Raw genomic sequence first — 19,809 nt, forward strand, 5'->3', positions numbered from 1 at the left:
AACGTTGTGAAAGCAATGTCACCCCAGAGTTGGAAACGACTGGTGCTTGCACAGGGAACCTTTCCTTTCATTGTCAGTTTGTTTAGCATGGATGAAATAAAGCTGTGACTTTTTAAAAATAAAGCTTTTGGCCTAGCAAAGAGTAATGGGATTCCTGAGATTCAAAAGAAAAGGAAATAAATAAAACTGGAAGGAAAGAGTTTACAAACATTAAATGGAGATATAACGTCGCCCACACACACACCCCTCAGTTATCAATGTATTATATGCATTCTCCATTGGTGACACACAAAGCAGTGATGGAGAAAAGTCTGTCTGCCTCAAAATCAGAGTTAGTTGTACTGTATAACAAGCGCAAAAGCCTTTCTCGTTGGAGGAGAAATATTTATCTGATTCTTATCTGAACAGCAAAATGGTGAAGAGTTAACTGCTCTCCCTGACCCCTTTCTCCCCCCCCCCTTAAATTTCAAAGCATAATTACATATGGCACAGTGATGGCTAAATGGATAAACCCATAAAACTGTTTCAGATAATACACTGTTTCAATTATTACATCAAAGCCTCCTAATTACAATGAGTGCTTTAGAAGTGATTATTGTTTTTTTTTTTTTTAAAAAAAATATATTAGCCAATTCAAGACAGTCTCATTGAAATGAACAAAGAGATACCAGATTATTAATAGCAAGAAAGTGTTGGGTCATTTACAATTGTGAACCATTAGGAAAGTCAGGCTGGCAGTTTATAATCTTACCTCTTTTCTCATTTTTACTATAGTTGTGGAAGGTTAAATGGAAAGGGCTGGAAACTTCTCCATACTAAAAAGGTGTGCGGTTTATTTTGTTTTGTTGTTTTCTGTTCAGCTCTCTTTTGATGTGTGCTCAGGTCACACACATCTGCCCTCATGGTTGATATGGGAGAATCATAAGGCATATAAAAGAAGGGTTCCCAAGATCATGTACCATTCTGGAACAGCTGCTAGGATTTCTGGTTTAGCGAGGAGTGGCCACAGCTCAGTTGCATCAGGAAAGTTCCAGTTCTATCCTCTGCATCTACAGCTAAAAAGAATACAGCTAAAAAGTAGTAGGTGATATAAAATACTTCTGCCTGGACTCATGGAGAGTCAAAATAACCTATACTCACCTGGCTGGACCAATGATTGGATTCTATATAAGGTAGTTTCATGTGTTCAGTGTTATTGCAATCAACTAGCCATGCTGGAAGCACACATATACCTTAAGAGGCAAAATATAACTAATTTCTCACTAGTGTTGCTCTGCCCCCAGTCTTCTGTTTCCCCCAGTGCAAGTGATCAATTTCTCACCAGTTACTCCATGGGCGCATTTTGATGCAGGGCTTCCTGCAGTTCCCTGTATGGTTTTGTGATGCTGTCTTTTAAGGATTACAATGCTGCATGGGGATAGGCTTGCCAAGTCCAATTTAAGAAATATCTGGGGACTTTGGGGGTGGAGCCAGGAGACTTTGGGGGTGGAGCCAAGATCAAGGCTGTGAAAAGCATAATTGAACTCCAAGGGGAGTTCTGGCCATCACATTTAAAGGGACAGCACACCTTTTCAATGCCTTCCTTCCATAAGAAATAATGAAGGATAGGGGCACCTTCTTTTGGAGCTCATAGAATTGGACCCCCTGGTCCAATCGCTTTGAAACTTGGGGGATATTTTTGGGAGAGGCACTAGATGCTATACTGAAAATTTGGTGCCTCTACCTCAAACAACAGCCCCCCCCCAGAGCCCCAGATACCCGTGGATCAATTCTCCATTATTTTCTATGGGAATAAATCTCCAGAGGGAATAATAGAGTTCCCAGCAGACATTTCCCTCCCCTCCCCCCACTTTCTGATGATGCTGAAGCGGGGGGAGGGCCTCCAAACGGGGGATCCCCTGCCCCCACCTGGGGATTGGCAACCCTACATGGGGAATTGGAAGGAGTCCCACATCAGCTGGTGGGAAGTTGATCGCTTGCACTGGGAGAAAGCAGAAGCCTAGGGGCACAGAGCAACGCTAGTAAGAAATCGGTCTATATGTGTGAGTGTTTTCATAATCCAGTGATCACCTTGAATCAGTAAGAGGCAACTACTTTTTAATGGCCAGTGTGCCACATGACAGGCCCCCCTCCCGATATGTAGTCTGTCTGTAGCCCCTGCCAAATGTAACGTATATTTGGGTATGGACTGCCCTTAAATATTACAAAAATGTAATATACCCTCTTATAAAAGTACATAAACAAAACAGCAGTATCAGTTAGCAGCAAAAGAAGAATCAGTTTGTTTTATTGTAAAACTTTTTCAGTTATTTAGTTCAGTTGAGTTCAGTCTTTATTTTGGCTCACAGGCCATTCAGAAGCAAAGTAAAATGGACAAAAACACTAATATAAAATGAATTACTACAGAAAACCTCTTGATGTATCACTGTGTCTTAAGAACTACAGTTAAAAGGTTAGAATCTGAGTAAATTATGCACTGGATGTTATCCTGGGTCACATTTTCATTGCAGAACATAGAGATTTCACCACAGAAACAGTAATTTTTTGGTCAGCCCCTGCCAATAAGATTGTTAGAGATATCTCCACAGAGAGCATTTTCTCATTGGCCAACAGAGGTTCCAGTAAATCCAAGAGTGCCTGTACATAGAATCTGCACTGGAAAAACACATAAAACTCACTCAAGTTAGCACAGCAAGGACAAACATTATTTATTTAGAAACTGTTACTTCTCCAGAGGCTGCTCACAACAGTAAACCAGTAATCCAAAGAAACTGTGCACCAATACTGTACATAAAATCCAAAATATTATATTATTATAGACAGATTAATGTACACAATTTTTATGTTCAAAAAGACTGTACAATACAGATACTTATACAAATTGTCTTCTTCAAAGAACATGAGGAAGGAGCATAGTATTTCCAAGTCACACTATTAGGAACAACTCCTTAAATGTTCAAATATGTTCAATTTTAGTCCGCAATTTTTTTTTCTTCACCATACAGATCTTCCTTCTTTCTCTGATGTGAATGCTAGCTTATTCCAAACACATTTCCCACATGCTTTCTCAAGATTAGATTTTATTCCAGGTGGACACTTATAATTTCAACTGGGGCATAGTTCTCTGAAGTGGATCACACTGAAATTCAGATGTATGATATTGGCATTCTTTTTGGGGGATAATGAATCTACCCCCTAACCACAATGAGTATTTTCATACTGTATAAGGTATATTCTGAATGTAGTGGGATGGGGAGAGAAATCAAGGCACACTTTATAATCTATTATTGAATGTTTAAGTATTACTTCTGATTGGTTTTAATTAGGGAAGCTTTTAAATGTCTTGATCTAAAAATCCCTATTTCAGTTTTGTGCAAACAGGACAATGGCACAACAGAGAAAATTTACACCTCTACCATTTTACCAGGAGCTACATCTAACTTCTGCTGAAATACTGGACTATTTCAATAAGTCTCAATGTAGTCTATTGATTTGCTTGTTAAATATTCTTGTCACTATTGGAAATGTCACAATCACTATTGTACGTATTTTGGCATATTCCAGGTATTATCAAGACTGCTCTCCCCAATATGGACAGAGAAGCAAAAGACCAGTATCTGCTTGTCATCCAAGCAAAGGATATGGTTGGTCAAAATGGGGGACTATCTGGGACCACTTCAGTCACTGTCACTCTCACAGATGTCAATGACAACCCTCCTCGTTTTCCCCGACGTAAGTTTCTTACAGTATCACATGTTACCTGGAAGCATGCTGATGTTTATTTGGAATAGAGATACACAGTCTGAATCAAAGTTTATTCCATTTACTGCACTTGCTTAGATGCTGACTCAGACAAGATACATTGACTGTTTTCCATAGGCAGCAATGAAAGTCATTTCCTACACTAGGTGGAGTAATGTGTCACTTTGTCTGATGTAAGAGATATAACATGAAGACTATTTCCTTTAGGTCTGTTTTTGTCTTCCTCAGCAGTCTGTGACATGCATGTTTGTATGAGTCATCTGATTCTGCTCTCTGGCTCTCTGCTTGCAACACGTTGTAGTCTGAATGGCACTGGATAGCAAGTTTGTGTTGTGTGATTCTGTTGAACAGTTCTATGAAGCCGAGAACAAACATTACCACCCCCAATATGTCTCTATTTTGAAACATACCAGTATTGTTTTCTGGCCTGTTTCCTGCACACTTCTGATGCTCCAGTGATTGCGTTGGTGGCTGAGTTTATCCCCTCAGTGCAGTAATGGAACATATGACACAGCCTTACACTGAGTCAGACCATAAATCCAGCTAGCTGAGCATTGTCTGCTCTGATTGGCAGAAGTTTTAAGGCTTCAAGCAAGGTCTTCTCCAACATCTGGTGCCAGAGATCCTTTACACGGACATAACAAGGATTGATCCTGGTGATGGTAGCACTAAGTCATAGTTTCTCAGTCCCACTGACACATTTCTGAGCCAGTGCCCACCTGAGAGATTAAATTAAGACATGAAGTGTTTATGGTCCTTCAGCCTATAGTTTTAAGTTCAGTATTGAATCTTTCTTTGTTCCCAGTCTCTCAGCTTTTGTTAACTTGGCTGCCTTGTCGGCTTTACTGCACCCTACACAGTTCTTGCTCCTCCTGCTGAATGTCAAAGGCTTAGGTAGATTGCCAGTTCCTCCCTTTTGGAGCCATTTTTGCTTTGTGTTTCACTCTGTGCTCTTTGGGGGTACTTTGTTTCTTTCTCGCATTATGATTGTAATACTTCTGTGATTCATTTCCAGTGCTTTCTGGTGCACATCTTCCATCTTTCTATCATAATGTGCATCTTCTATTCTGGTGTGCATTTCACATCTGTTATTTTTTTCCTGGCAGATGCTCAGTGTTTCATAGAAAAAAAAATCAATCTAGGGAGAACTAGAAAACAATCTGCCCTCAATTTACTTGCTTTGACCAAGGTGGCTCATGATTAAACTAAGAACGGGGAAGAAAGTCTATTTCCAGACTTGAGGCACCCTGTTTATAAACAGTCTGATGTTTTTTCCTCACCTTGCTCCAGTCTTTCTTGTAAAGTCATTGCAGGAGTGAATTAGACTAATGTGAGGAACATATGCATGTCCAATCTGGTCTCTTCTCAAGTGGGTATAAAAAGACAAACCAATCGAAAATGAAAAAGGGAATTAGATTTTTGTTCTTCCAATGGTTTAGGTTATAATGAAACACCAGGGATTCTGTTTCAGAAAGTGAAAATGGTGGAGGCTTCAGTCCACATTTTAAGCAGCAATCTGTATCAATTTCAACTTGAGCCTCAGATATGGCGTTTTCAAGAGAGAAGAAGGATGCCTTTGCTGTTAAAGAGGCAAGAGTAGAATTTATCTCAATTATTTGACATGAAAAGATAGGAAACTGTCTCTTTTAGTCACAATTGACGTATCCTGGTCTTTCTCTTATATTTATTCTTTTGCTTTGGTGACATGAGACATACACAAGAAAAGGCCATTGGTCGTGTTCTGCTTTTGTTGGATTTTAAAGCTAGAGAAGGAATACATTATTTTTACCAATTTATTGGTACATGAAAATGTTACCTGTCTGGTGTAGGAGTGATGTAAAATTGAAGGAAGGGATACAGGTAACACCATGGTTTTCATGAACAAAGATTTTCCTGTTTGGGGAGTATATTCCATTTCAGATTATCTGTGATGTTTGCATGCTCCCTCCTCCAGTGTTACACGTAAGTCCTTCATATGGACAGAAGGGCATAAGTGCTTACGATTGCACTGTACATGCACAAGTAATTCAACAGGGTGGCTTAAGGATACATAGTCAGGTTTACTGTGTAATCCAGCCAATATACAAATGAATTTGGGGTTTCACACATGGCGTAATGATGTATTTATACAGTGAGGCTCTTTTGGGAACCTTTTCAAAGCATAGTCCTCCTTGGGCACATAGAGTACTGATGTTATGGAGAGACAACTTTCTTCCTAACAACATCCTTTCTTAACAGTAAAATATGTTTAATGCAATACTTTCCTTACCTACAAATTTAAGTTATAATATTAATAAACTGAACCAGACAACTGTTTAGTGATGGTTTTGAATTTTATAGGATCGTACCAATATAATGTCCCTGAGTCTTTACCTGTGGCTTCAGTGGTGGCAAGACTAAAGGCTGCGGATGCCGACGTGGGACCTAATGCTGAAATGGAATATAAGATTGTGGATGGAGATGGCTTGGGAGTTTTCAAAGTTTTAGTGGACAAAGAGACACAAGAAGGAATTATTATGATACAGAAGGTAATCTCAAATTCTGTTCTATTTTCATGATCTCATTCTCAGAAGCAGCAAGGAGCAGATTTTACCCAATGGATGGAGAAATCTGTTCTGTTTCAGACTATCAGGTTCCCATTGCACCCGGAGTATTTCATCCATTTCTAATTAGCAGATTGCTCTCTATATTTTCCATGGCTATTCATAGTATGTTGCATATGAACTCCTTCTCCTTCAAGCCCCTCAAGCTTTGACAGTCCTGTTTACCATTCTGGAAATGGTCTGTTTTGATAAGGTGAAGATTACAGAGTTTGTACTGAAGAGTTTGTCTTCTCATGCTCAGCATTCTTGGGAGCTGCAGCATAGATCCTATTCTATAGAGCCAATTCAGAGGACAACAACAAAACAATCTTATTGCTGTTGCTTTGTTTCAGAATCAAAAATTGAAAGGCAAAAATGCTTGTTACATTCCCACCCACCCCTCCTGAATATACACATTTCCAGGTAGTTTCATCCCAATTCAGATAGGATTGCTACAAACAGTGTAAGAGAACCAGTGCAAGTTTGTCTCCTCCATCATCCAGAACAGCCTCCTATGTGAACTGGTCCCTTGGCATGAACTGCTATGGCTTTACTCTGCTTTCTTTTATTTTCTTTTTTTCCTTTTTTTGATGGGGGAGAATGACTCCAACTGGGAGCATGTTGTTATAGCACTGCTCTAGCTGAGTGTATGACCTGTGGTACAGATTTGAAGCAAAACTGGCAACATAATGTAGAAAAGTTAGTCCTTCTTTGATCACCACCCAGTTTAATGTGGCTTGCTCATTTAATGTCTTTCAATACAGATCTAGAAGAATTATGCCTATTGTAGCAGGATAACATTTGTCTCATTGAACAATATTGAATGTCTCAGGTCTCTCATGTGGCAAGTCAGGATGCATACATTTTAATTTTGTCACGGGGCTGGCTGAGTGTGTGGCTTTTATTTTTGGCATAGTACAGAATGTAGTAAATAACTTAGATTAATTTTTTTTTCTGTTTTATACACAATTGAGAGGGAGGAGAGGGAAGAGAAATGACCTGTCAATCATAGTGCTGGAAATAACATTTGAAATTTATCAGAAGAGCCATATATAAATAGCAGCCAGTGACTTTTTACATGCTCCAATAACAACATCTTTGAATAACATCTTTAAATATTCATTTTCACACTGCACAAGTATGGATTGTTTTATCCTGGTACAGAATTTAGTATAGGGTTCTCATATTTTATTTATAAAATGAAACAAGTGTCTAGCTCTTGTGACTTAAAAAAATACATGGGCAGTGCCTGAAGGTATGTTAGAAAGCATGGTAAGCAGGGCAATGGGCAAGGGGTTGACTTCAGCACTTTTATTTCTACCTATGACTAAATAAAAGTGACTACTCAATATGTAAGTGATGCTCAATACGTAAATAAATGCTAATTTCTGTAATTTTGCATCCTTTATTCAGATTATATAAATTGTTTTTTCTTGTATAAAAATAATTGCCACCCCAGTCGGAATAACGAGACAGACAACAAAATATGGATTAAAGGGCCACTTTATTAACTTTAAACAGCAAGGGGGAAAAACAGTGGGAACAGATTAAACAGACCACCTCCTTAACCTGGAACGGGGCCCTAGGCCCCAGGTGGGAGCCAGCCCAACGGCTCAAACCCGGCCGGCCAGGCACAAAATCCCGTTCACCTACGCTCCACCATCCCCCAAGCCGTACAGCCTGGGATGTGGACAATTCCAAGTGACGAGATCCCAAGGCTCCCTGGAGCCAACCTTGGGCCATACAGCTTAACGGTCACCCCAGGTACGCCATTCACCCAAATGGTGCAGTGATGCGGGAGTTCACCAATACTGCACACAACATGTTCCCAACAATAAACAGCCACAGACAGAGCTAAGCCTCAGCTTAGGCAACTGTCCCCACCTAACCCAGAACATGTTCCAGCCCTTGCCTTAACCCGGCCAAAAAGGCTTCGTAGCCCTTTACTGAAAGATGACCCACATTTGGCCTGTACAAATCCTCACAACAGGCCCTTATGGATGGATGCGGCACATAAAATCCTAACCCTCTCAAGGGCTATCCACAAAGCCCTGTTAGCTTTCTTCCAGGCCCGCTCCAAACCTGCTGGGTCCCAAGCCGCCTGCCACTGCCGGCGCGGTGGCATGGCCGACCACAGGATGAGGACACCCGGCCACCTACTACCAATCAAGGTGATACCATCCCGGGCCTGAAGTGAAAGGGCCTTACCCTTGAGTAAGCCCACTTCATTCTCCCCTGAGTGAATCACCAACAACTGTGGCGGGGGGGCCCTCCTTTCCTAAAAAGAGGACCTTGATAAAGGAATTCCAAATCCTCGGGAAAACCCTTCCCACAAATAACGTCCTTTATCTATACGCGAATAATCCTGCGACCCCTCTCTAAGAACTCTCAGCTGAACAGGACTGGGCCCCTTTTTTAGGATGCTAGCTAGGCCCGCCCCCAGGCCGCTTGTTGGCCCCTTTTGGCTTGGACCTATTACAGGCTGTAAAGGCATGAGGGCCACTGCACAATGGACATTCATGCTTGTACCCGCAGGCCTTTCTGGCGCACACACCTTGGGAGGTAAACTCACAGCAAAGCAGCTGTGGCTGAACCGACTGCCCCCGCAGCCGAGCGGGTGCTAGCAAAATGAACCGTCTTCTGAACCAGATGACCCCTATCGGATCTATCACCGACATTCGATTTAGCAGGTGCCATAAGCTGCAACCAAAGCTGCTGATTAATCTGGACCCATGGGAAACCAGGGTGAACAGCTGCTCGCATAGGGAATTGTTCATCGTATTGCAGCCACTCCCCCCCCCCCCAAAAAAAATTGTTGTACGCACCGTCAAAGGTTGGTAGGGAGATCTCCCTTCCTGGCCTGCCGCGACCTACGCAAAGGACCTCAGTCTTTGCTGGATTCAGCTTCAGCCCACTCAGCCTGAGCCAATCCGCCACGGCTTGCAACGTCCGGTCCAGATTTATAGGGACATCGTCAGTCCGGCCATCCATCAATAGATAAAGCTGGGTGTCATCAGCATACTGGTGGCAGCCCAGCCCATACCTCCGGGCAATCTGGGCAAGGGGGCGCATGTAGATGTTAAATAACATCGGGGAGAGAACTGCCCCCTGAGGCACCCCACAGTTAAGTGGATGTCTCTGGGACAGCTCTCCTCCAATCGCCACCCTCTGTCCCCGATCTTCAAGGAAGGAGGAGAGCCACTGTAAGGCTAGCCCCCGAATTCCTGCATCTAGAACTGTTGTCCCATTTGACATAGGACTTTAGAAGGATAGACACAAATTGAAGTTCATCCTGGTTCATGGTTTATAAGATCCTACAAACAATAAAACAGAACAAAAAAACCCCTCACTCGTTTTGTCAACCAGTTCAGTTTGTGTATCTTTCTGCTGTTGGCCAACAGAATGGAAGAGGGGGGAGATCTTGCAGAAGCCATTTCAGCAATCCCTTTTTCTCCTTGCTTGGAAACAGGGAAGAGCGAAAGGGATTGCTGAAATGGCTTCCAAGTGGGGGAAGCAAAAGGAATTGCTGAAATGGCTTGCAAAATATTCCCTTTAAATTGTTTTTGCAAGCTATTTTAGCATTACAATCTTAACAGGCTGAAATGGATCCAAGCCATTTCAATGATCCCTTTCGCTCACCCCACTTGGAAATGGGGGGAGCAAAAACGTCTCACTGAAATGGCTTGCAAAAGTCCTTTTTAAAGAATGTGTCCTTTAAATTACTTTTGCAAGTGTGGATCTTCTCTCCTTTCCTTCTGCTGGTGGTGGCTTCCCGAGGGGAGAGATCTTGCAAAAGCCATAACAAGGGAACATTCCCTTTAAATGGCTTTTGCGAGCAGATGCTGCACGTGAGTGAAATCCAAGCAGTGAGTTCACCACTAATGGGTAAATTCATGCTTGGACTTCACTTGGCCATGGCACTGACCCCCCTTTCCAAGCTGGAGGGGTCAAAAGGGATTGCTGAAATGGTTTGCATTCTTTAAATGCCTTCCCAAGCCCTGGCACTAGCATGCCTAATGACATGAACCATGCAAACCCCCCTGGAAGGTTTGCGTGGTTCATGAGGCAGGATGTCATGAACCGAGGTTTGTGAACTATGAATTGGACTTTGTTTGTGACAAACTTCAGTTCATACTTAAGTTCATGCCCATCCTTAAACAATAGTCTTTGCTGTGCATATGGAATAACTTTTTATCAAAGAAATTCCAGTTTCTTTTGTGTATTACCTGTAATGCTTCAATAGCATTGGGTCAAATTGTAGGAAAATACAGCCAAATAGCCAAGTGTTATGGGTTACCACACTGTCCTTTGGACCATCATTTGACTAAATATTAAATGTGCTGCTTTTACAGATCCAGTTTGTTTTCAGTCCTGAACCAGAGTTGTAGAGAATCTGACTCATCTTGTTAAGGTTCAACACGTTTGTTGGATTTAACACAGGAATCAGAAGTTTAGGAAGTTAGCCACAGAGGAAAGGGTCAAAATTGTTGTTATCAGAAGTCAGTATATGTAAGTATAGATGTATGGGATTGGAGAAGTTATTTCACAGTTCTCTGGAAAACAAAAGTATTCAGTAATATCAGGACCAGGGATGTGCGATGTTCTGTGGCTAAATAGACATGATAAGGAAGTATCAGGGCATATAATAGTTTTATTCAATATAGGTGAGCACTTTACAAGGAAGACATTGTTTACTCACTTCCTTTACATATAGAATGTTTTTGTGTTTGAAGGCTCCTTTTATTTTCTTTCTCAGATTGGCCAAATGGGAGATGGATGGTCATGTCTTATTTTAAATATTTTATCAGCAATGTTTGTAGCAGTTTACTTTACCAACATTAAAATTGTGGAACAGGCTATTGAAACACTCTCTTTTATTGAAATTAAGAAGCATCCTTTTATCCTTTGTAACCTTTTTTAATGTTTACAATTATATCATTGTTATACAACCTATAGGTACGGTAAATACGGTCAAGGTAAATAGGAAAGGTAAATACGGTCAAAACCCTTGGGGAAACTTGGAGACTATTTAAAACTATAATCCTAAAAGCTCAGATAAAATACATACCACAAGTTAGAAAAGGCACAAACAGGCATAAGAAAAGGCCTGCATGGTTAACAAACAAAGTAACGGAAGCTGTAAAAGGTAAGAAGGACTCCTTTAAGCGGTGAAAAACCAGTCCAAGTGAGATTAATAAAAGGGAACACAGGCTGTGGCAAATTGAATGCAAGACTGTGATCAGGCAGGCAAAAAGGGACTATGAGGAGAGAATATTGCAAAAACATAAATACCAACAATAAAAATTTCTTCAAATATATTAGAAGCAGGAAACCAGCCAGGGGGGCAGTGGGGCCCTTGGATGACCATGGGGTAAAAGGATTACTGAAGAAGGATAGGGAAATGGCAGAGAAGCTGAATGCATTTTTTGCCTCCGTCTTCACTGTGGAAGATGAGAACTTTTTGCCCGCCCCAGAACCACTGATTTTGGAAGGGGTGTTGAAAGACCTGAGTCAGATTGAGGTGACAAAAGAGGAGGTCCTACAACTGATAGACGAATTAAAAATTAATAAGTCACCGGGTCCAGATGGCATACATCCGAGAGTTCTGAAAGAACTCAAAGTTGAACTTTTGGATCTTCTAACAAAAATCTGTAATCTTTCATTGAAATCTGCCTCCGTTCCTGAGGACTGGAAGGTAGCAAATGTCCCCCCATCTTTAAAAAGGTTTCCAGAGGAGATCCGGGAAATTACAGGCCAGTCAGTCTGATTTCAATACCGGGAAAGTTGGTAGCAACCATTATCAAGGACAGAATGAGTAGGCACATTGATGAACACGGGTTATTGAGGAAGACTCAGCATGGGTTCTGTAAGGGAAGATCTTGCCTCACTAACCTGTTACATTTCTTTGAGGGGGTGAACAAACATGTGGACAAAGGAGACCCGATAGATGTTGTTTACCTTGACTTCCAGAAAGCTTTTGATAAAGTTCCTCATCAAAGGATCCTTAGAAAGCTTGAAAGTCATGGAGTAAAAGGACAGGTTCTCTTGTGGATCAAAAACTGGCTGAGTAATAGGAAGCAGAGAGTGAGTATAAATGGGCAGTCTTCACAGTGGAGGACGGTAAGCAGTGGGGTGCCGCAGGGCTCAGTACTGGGTCCCATGCTCTTTAACTTGTTCATAAATGATTTAGAGTTGGGAGTGAGCAGTGAAGTGGCCAAGTTTGCAGATGACACTAAATTGTTCAGGGTGGTGAGAACCAGAGAGGATTGTGGGGAACTCCAAAGGGATCTGTTGAGGCTGGGTGAGTGGGCATCAAAGTGGCAGATGCGGTTCAATGTGGCCAAGTGCAAAGTAATGCGCATTGGGGCCAAGAATCTCAGCTACAAATACAAGTTGATGGGGTGTGAACTGGCAGAGACTGACCAGGAGAGAGATCTTGGGGTCGTGGTGGATAACTCACTGAAAATGTCAAGACAGTGTATGTTTGCAATAAAAAAGGCCAACGCCATGCTGGGAATTATTAGGAAGGGAACTGAAAACAAATCAGCCAGTATTGTAATGCCCCTGTATAAATCGATGGTGCGGTCTCATTTGGAGTACTGTGTGCAGTTCTGGTCGCCACACCTCAACAAGGATATTATAGCATTGGAGAAAGTCCAGAAAAGGGCAACTAGAATGATTAAAGGGCTGGAACACTTTCCCTATGAAGAAAGGTTGAAACGCTTGGGGCTCTTTAGCTTGGAGAAACGTCGACTGTGGAGTGACATGATAGAGGTTTACAAGATAATGCATGGGATGGAGAAAGTAGAGAAAGAAGTACTTTTCTCCCTTTCTCACAATACAAGAACTCGTGGGCATTCGATGAAATTGCTGAGCAGACAGGTTAAAACGGATAAAAGGAAGTACTTCTTCACCCAAAGGGTGATTAACATGTGGAATTCACTGCCACAGGAGGTGGTGGCGGCCACAAGCATAGCCACCTTCAAGAGGAGGTAAGATAAAAATATGGAGCAGAGGTCCATAGTGGCTGTTAGCCACAGTGTGTATATGTATGTGTGTGTGTGTATGTATATATATATAAAATTTTGGGCCACTGTGTGACACAGAGTGTTGGACTGGATGGGCTAATTGCCTGATCTAACATGGCTTCTCTTATGTTCTTATAGCAAAATTACTTAGCAAATCAAGATTCCTGAATTATTTATTCCATTGAAAAGACACAGGTCTGAATTTTTTAGAGGATATGGAAACATTTTTTAATATGGAATAATTCCTTTATCCAATGTCAGGGCTTTGCAATGGTATTGTATCTATATAAATGACATTATTAACAAAGAAGTTATTATATTGTTTTTAAAAATGAGAGTTAAAAATATGCTTCCTCCGAAGAGTAGCTAAACATCACTGCCCCCCCCCCCCCACTTTTAAATAGGGATGACTTGTTTTGTAATTTCTTTTAGACAGGACAAAATGTTCACTGTTAAATAAAAAAAGATGAATGGATGAGGCATAGGATCTAATCAGATAACACTAATGCACAGATATTAATGGAGCTGTCAGGCTCCATTCACTGTACAGAAGGAAGAACCAAAGTATGTATTGTCCTTTTAACCTTCAACACTGATTTAGTGATTTATGAAAGGTTGCCTTGCTATTATAAGTCAGTGCCGTGTTTCAGTCATAGAATGTTACTAATGAAAGGGTAATCTGGAGGCCAGCTAAACTGTAGTTGGAATAAAATAACTATTAGAGCTCACTAGATGGTGTCGTTTCTTTGCTACTCTCTACAGCATAAATCTCTTCTGATTTCCAGCACAATATTAATACATGCAGTCATGGGTAAAACGGTATATTGTACAAGCTTTTTCTTGGACTTGCACAAACAAGTAGGGTTATGTGTAAGGAAATAAAATGTTTATTTAAAACAACAACAAACAAACAACTTTGGATTATTTCTGTGGTTGAAAACTGGAGGCCTATCAGCCATGCATCAGCAAGCCAGTGACTGATCTCCATTTGCTTGTGAACAATAGGAAGCTCATGCAGGACAAAAGGGACTGAATGATGACAGAATGACCAGAGCTAAGCAAAAACTGAGATGAAAGGTTTCCATATATTCCTGGCAGACACTGCTTTGTGGCAGCAAAAGTAGAGATAGCTGGGGTGTACTTTGCAAGTATGGGCTTGTTAAATGGTCAGTGTCATCACAGCTAATTTTATTAATATATTTACATCCCACTTTTCTGCTGTCATTGGATCCAACTTACATACATGTGTGTTCTCATGCAGGCTCATAATTGCTTGATTTCAGTTGGATAGCTGTCTCATGTTTTCCAGACATACTGTGGGACCACAGTAGGCTGCTTCTGGCATTGATCTATAGACTCTACAAACAACTGGAAGACTGTCTAAAGTACACGGGTTTCAAATATTTTATCTCTATTGTATAACTGTAATGGGAGGTTTCAGTAGATCTCACAAACTAAAAAACACCATCTAGTGATGACTCACAAATAGGAAAAAGCCAGGAATATTGCATAGATGTACAACTTCTTGTACAACTTCTTGCAGAAACAGAACTACCATAACTGCAACAAATAAGCTGCATATGCTGTTCAAACCGTTGCACAAGTGTTTGAAGATCAGAGTGGCTGCTATCTATCGCATCTCACTGGGTTCCTGTTGCTTGAGCTTGAGACAGCCACTCTTTGCAAGCCAGGATCCTGAACCCTGGAAGAACTGACCAATCAGGAAAGCATGTAACAACTTGTAACAAATGAAGGATTCTGGAGTGAGCCAATAGGAGTACCTGTTGCCTGCTGGGGAGTGTGATTAACCTTGGACAGATTGTATATAGTTGCAGTTGTTCCTCTGTGACTGTTTCTTTGCAATAAAGTTTTGTTGGTTGGTTCAGAGCTTACGTATCAGTATGTATCTCTACTGGATTTATATATGTATTATATATATATTATTTATTTAATCTTCTTATCTTTATTTTTCCTTCTGTAATTTCACATATTTTCTTCAATAAAGTTTTTTTTTTCTCAAAAAAATATTCAGAGTTTGCTGAACACTTTATTTCAGTGACTATTTTTTGTTCCATCCAAAAGTGTCATGGGTAGATTGATTATGTTAGAACCTGGGACAGCTGACTTTGAATATCTGCTAGGGTTGTCAATCCCCAGGTGGGGCAGGGGATCCTCCAGTTTGGAGGCCCTCCTCCCGCTTCAGGGTCATCAGAAAGCAGGAGAGGAGGAAAATGTCTGCTGGGCACTCCATTATTCCCTATGGAAACTTATTACCATAGGGTATAATGGAGACTTGATCCATGGGTATCTGGGGCTTGTGGGGGGGCTGCTTTTTGAAGTAGAGGCACCACATTTTCAGCATAGCATCAGATGCCTCTCCTCAAAACACCCTCCAGGTTCCAAAAAGATTGGACCAGGGGGTACAATTCTGTGAGCTCCAAAAGAAATGCCTTCCCTATCCTTCATTATTTTCAGTGGAGGGAAGGCATTTAAAAGGTGGGTGGTCCCTTTAAAGGTGATGGCCAGAGTTCAATCGTGCTTGTTATACCCTCGCTCCTGGCTCCACCCCAGTCTCCTGGCTCCATCCCCAAAGTCCCCCAATATTTCTTGGACTTGGCAACCATAATCTCTGCTTTGCCACAGAAACTCACCAGGTAACCTTGGGCCCATCACAATGTCTCAGCCTAACCTGCTTCACATGATTGCTTTATAAGGATAAAATGGATGAGAAAATAATGGTTCCCCATTAGATAGAAAAAAATTAATATAAATCATCTATTCATTGAGGTTTGCTCCCAGGGACAAGTATTCCTAGAATGGTACTGTTACTGTACCTTTATAGTAAGCTGGAAAATATCATGCATACAAAAACATTGTTTGCACTCTGAGAAGTCATATTTTTACATTTCAGACCACTGTGAATACATATTTTTGTTCTCAGCCAGTTATGCAATGTGTAATCCTTTCCTTCATCTGCTGCTTCTTCCATGACCTCCTGAACTGCAGCAATAGTGTTATTAGCAGCAATTTGTCCTACCATTCTTCTTTATCAGTCTAATTTACATATTTGATTGTAGCAGTAGCAGCAGTTCAAGCAATTTTCACTTGGCTAACTTATGTCCTTTGAAGACCACTTCAAACACAGAAAAATTATGATGATTATTACTTATTATTATTGCTTGGATTTCATTGTTTATTCTTATTAAATAATTTGCACACCATCTAATTACCTTCTTTTTTACAGAAAAATAATGAACAAAATAGGAGGAAAATACTAAGCACTTCTGATTTCTTTTCATGATCATATGCAGCTTCTTTGGTATTTTAGATGTTTATCTACCATTTACTGGGAAACAAGTAATCAAATAAATTTAGTGAACCTGCTGTTTGCAAACAATAATACACAATTAATATGGAAGTTTTCTTCCTTCATTCCGTCAATGCCTAGTCCCAGGAACTGTGCCCTATAAAAGGGTCGAAATATACACAGCTCTACAGCCAGTAGAATTTTGGAAGACTTATCACTGGTGTAGCAACTGTGACACTTAATTCCTGCTGGGTTTTTGTTGTTTTGTTTGACCAGACTATTGCATTTTGTTTTATTATGGGTTTTTTAAAAGAAGACTTTCAGGTATAGTATGAAGAATCTAATATATGATTTAGCTGAGATGGTAAGAAATATCAGCATTTGGGAACAACTAATATTTTGTTCACTGGGACAATAAAACTCATAAAGCCATGGATATTTGTAATGCACAGAACTTTGTTGATAAACATTGTAATATTTCTTTATAGGAGCTGGATTATGAAGCCAAAGCTAGCTATACATTGAGGATAGAAGCAGCAAATAAACAGGTTGATCCTCGTTTCCTAAGCCTTGGGCCATTTAGTGATATGACAACAGTGAAGATCATTGTGGAAGATGTTGATGAGCCACCTGTATTTACCTCCCGGCTGTACTCCATGGTAGTGTCTGAAGCAGCCAAAGTAGGCACCATCATCGGAACTGTAGCAGCTCATGACCCAGATGCCTCTAATAGTCCAGTCAGGTAATATTATAGCTCTTTTCTTATGCTCCTTCAGTTTGCTGATTTTTCATTTACAACCATATGCAGGACAATTTCTTTTTTTTCTTTTTTTAAATGTTTTTGAACATATGAAGCTGCCTTATACTGAATCAGCCCCTCAATCCATCAAAGTCAGTATTGTCTACTCAGACTGGTAATGGCTCTCCAGGGTCTCAAGCTGAGGTTTTTCACACCTTTTTGCCTGGACCTTTTTTGGAGATGCCGGGGATTGAACCTGGGACCTTCTGCTTACCAAGCAGATGCTCTACCACTGAGCAACTGCCCTCCCCAAAGATTTTTTTTATCTCAAAGATCAATACATGGGCTTCCTAGAAAAACAATAATCAACAACCAACAAAATGTCTTTTGAGAAAGGAAGATTGGCAATTATGTCCTCCCAAGGATTAGTAAGTATCTAGTGATACAGATACTTCTACCAACTGTGTGCCAATTACTTCAGCATCTAGGTTGCAATGGATCTGAAAGATTTTATTCACAAAGAACCATGTGAAAAAATCACAACTAAATGCCAAATACCTAACATTTAGAGACACACTACTGGGAGTTGTAAACTGCCTAGTTAAATAAATGTGGTTGATATGATTCCACTGACTCAGTAGTCTCAGAGATTTTTTTCTACTCCTTCATTGGCTTTCCAACCACTTCTGTATTGTGTTTTGTCAGATTTGGCCTGAGTTTTCAGCTTTAGTTATTTACCAGCCCTTTTTAATACAACTGGCTCCTCTTTAAACTTGGGACTTGAGTTGAAGGCAACAGAGGACACCTTGGGGTGACACTATCTGTCGCTGGGTGGAGGTCATAATCTCTACCATACTTTCCACAGTGCTACCAATTGGTCACCCCAAATCCCTGAGCACTTTAGAATCTCCTAGGATCCATTAGCCCCAACACAAGTTAATGTAATTAGCCTTGCAAGATTCGGGTTCAAACTACGCATTCAGGTTTTATTGAATTGGGCCCAGGGAACTCAGCTGCAGGGAATGGCTTTTAAAATATAAAGGAGAACTTAAATGGGTTTCAAACGACTCTTATGTGGAAGAAAGAACTGCTGCCTTCCTCCTCAAACCATTTTCCCATGCTGGAACAGTGCTGGTGGAAGTTATGTCCCCAATGTTGCTACTCCAAGTGGTATTTTGCGCATGTGGAGCAACAAAAATGGGAAAATAATTTCCACCATCACTGCTTCAGCATAAGAAAACAGCTTGGAGGGATAGGAACCCTTCCTCCCCATCATGGTGTATTTTGAGTCCATTTGAGTTCTCTTTTATTTTAAAAGCCATTTCCAGCAACTTCTCTGTGGCTACAGGGAACCAAAGTTGTTCAGGGAGACCTGGACCTAACTAATTTAAAAAACCCAAACATATAGTTTGGCCCTTGGTCATATCACCAGAAGGTTGAATTTCCCTTTGTTTATTTGTAGATAGAAATGATCCACCAGAGTGACTAATGGGTTAGTCTCAAACCTCAAAGATGAAATAGATCAAGGGCAAATGTATCATTCAGGTATGCCTGAAATTGTTCCATTACCATCCACTCAGTCTCTTTTTGGGGGAGGAGGATAGCATGGGAGGGGGAGTGATCCTCCACTAGCACCAACAGCCTAGCAGCTTGCATTTGCCAATAAAAATGCTTTGGAGATCCATGTCAGATCTCCCCAGTGGTTTATGTAGTTTGGTCTAGATATGCACTGATCTAGCAAATATATCCTGAAGGGCTTGCTGTGTTAATCTGTTGCAGCAGAATTGTGGTATGCAGAAGATGAAGGGATTTATTGTTATATAAACTTTGGGAACGAGATCCTACTTTTTCTGGTGCAGGGGGTTCTACTCCCCAAAAAATTGTGCAGCAATAAAACATGTTCATCATTAATCACTGGGATCCAAATATTGCCTCATGCTGGATGGCCCTGAGCAAATTACACTTTTTTAGCCGCAGACTCCAAGGTGTAGCTGGGGAATTATAGTAATTTACTTCAGTTTAGGAAAATACCAATACTTCTTGGTCATAAAATTTCATGTTTTCAGAAACAAATAGGCATAAATTATATGTAATGGTTTTACATGATTTTAGCATATATAAATTATCTGTTGAATTTTGCTCAGCAAAATATGTACATGTAAATAAATATTCTTGGAATTGACTTTTTAGTAGCTATGTTGAACAGCTGAACAAGTGACAGGGTTAATAACTGGGAAGCCTCAGAGCTGCCCAGAGATTAAATTTTGCTGCCTGGGTCTGCCAAGACTGACTACATGGCAGAGGTGACAGGTGATGTCTCAGGAGGAAGGATGCCCACCATGAAGCTGTTTAAGAGCAGTGTTGACCAAATATAGCAGAACAAGAAAAAGA

At 40.7% G+C, this 19,809-nt stretch overlaps 1 protein-coding gene across 2 annotated transcripts in view; it reads left to right on the forward strand.

The window, feature by feature from the left end:
* The window catches only part of LOC132575340 (cadherin-7), a 149,153-nt gene that overhangs the window by 98,148 nt on the left and 31,196 nt on the right, over positions 1-19,809 (forward strand). For both annotated transcript variants that reach the window (XM_060244056.1, XM_060244057.1), the window contains exons 4-6: positions 3,565-3,732; positions 6,103-6,290; positions 17,168-17,421. In XM_060244056.1, the coding sequence (XP_060100039.1) occupies positions 3,565-3,732; positions 6,103-6,290; positions 17,168-17,421 (610 nt within the window). The remainder of the gene's footprint in view (positions 1-3,564; positions 3,733-6,102; positions 6,291-17,167; positions 17,422-19,809) is intronic.

This window comes from Heteronotia binoei, chromosome 7 (genome assembly GCF_032191835.1).
Source record: "Heteronotia binoei isolate CCM8104 ecotype False Entrance Well chromosome 7, APGP_CSIRO_Hbin_v1, whole genome shotgun sequence".
Taxonomy (NCBI): Eukaryota; Metazoa; Chordata; class Lepidosauria; order Squamata; family Gekkonidae; genus Heteronotia; species Heteronotia binoei.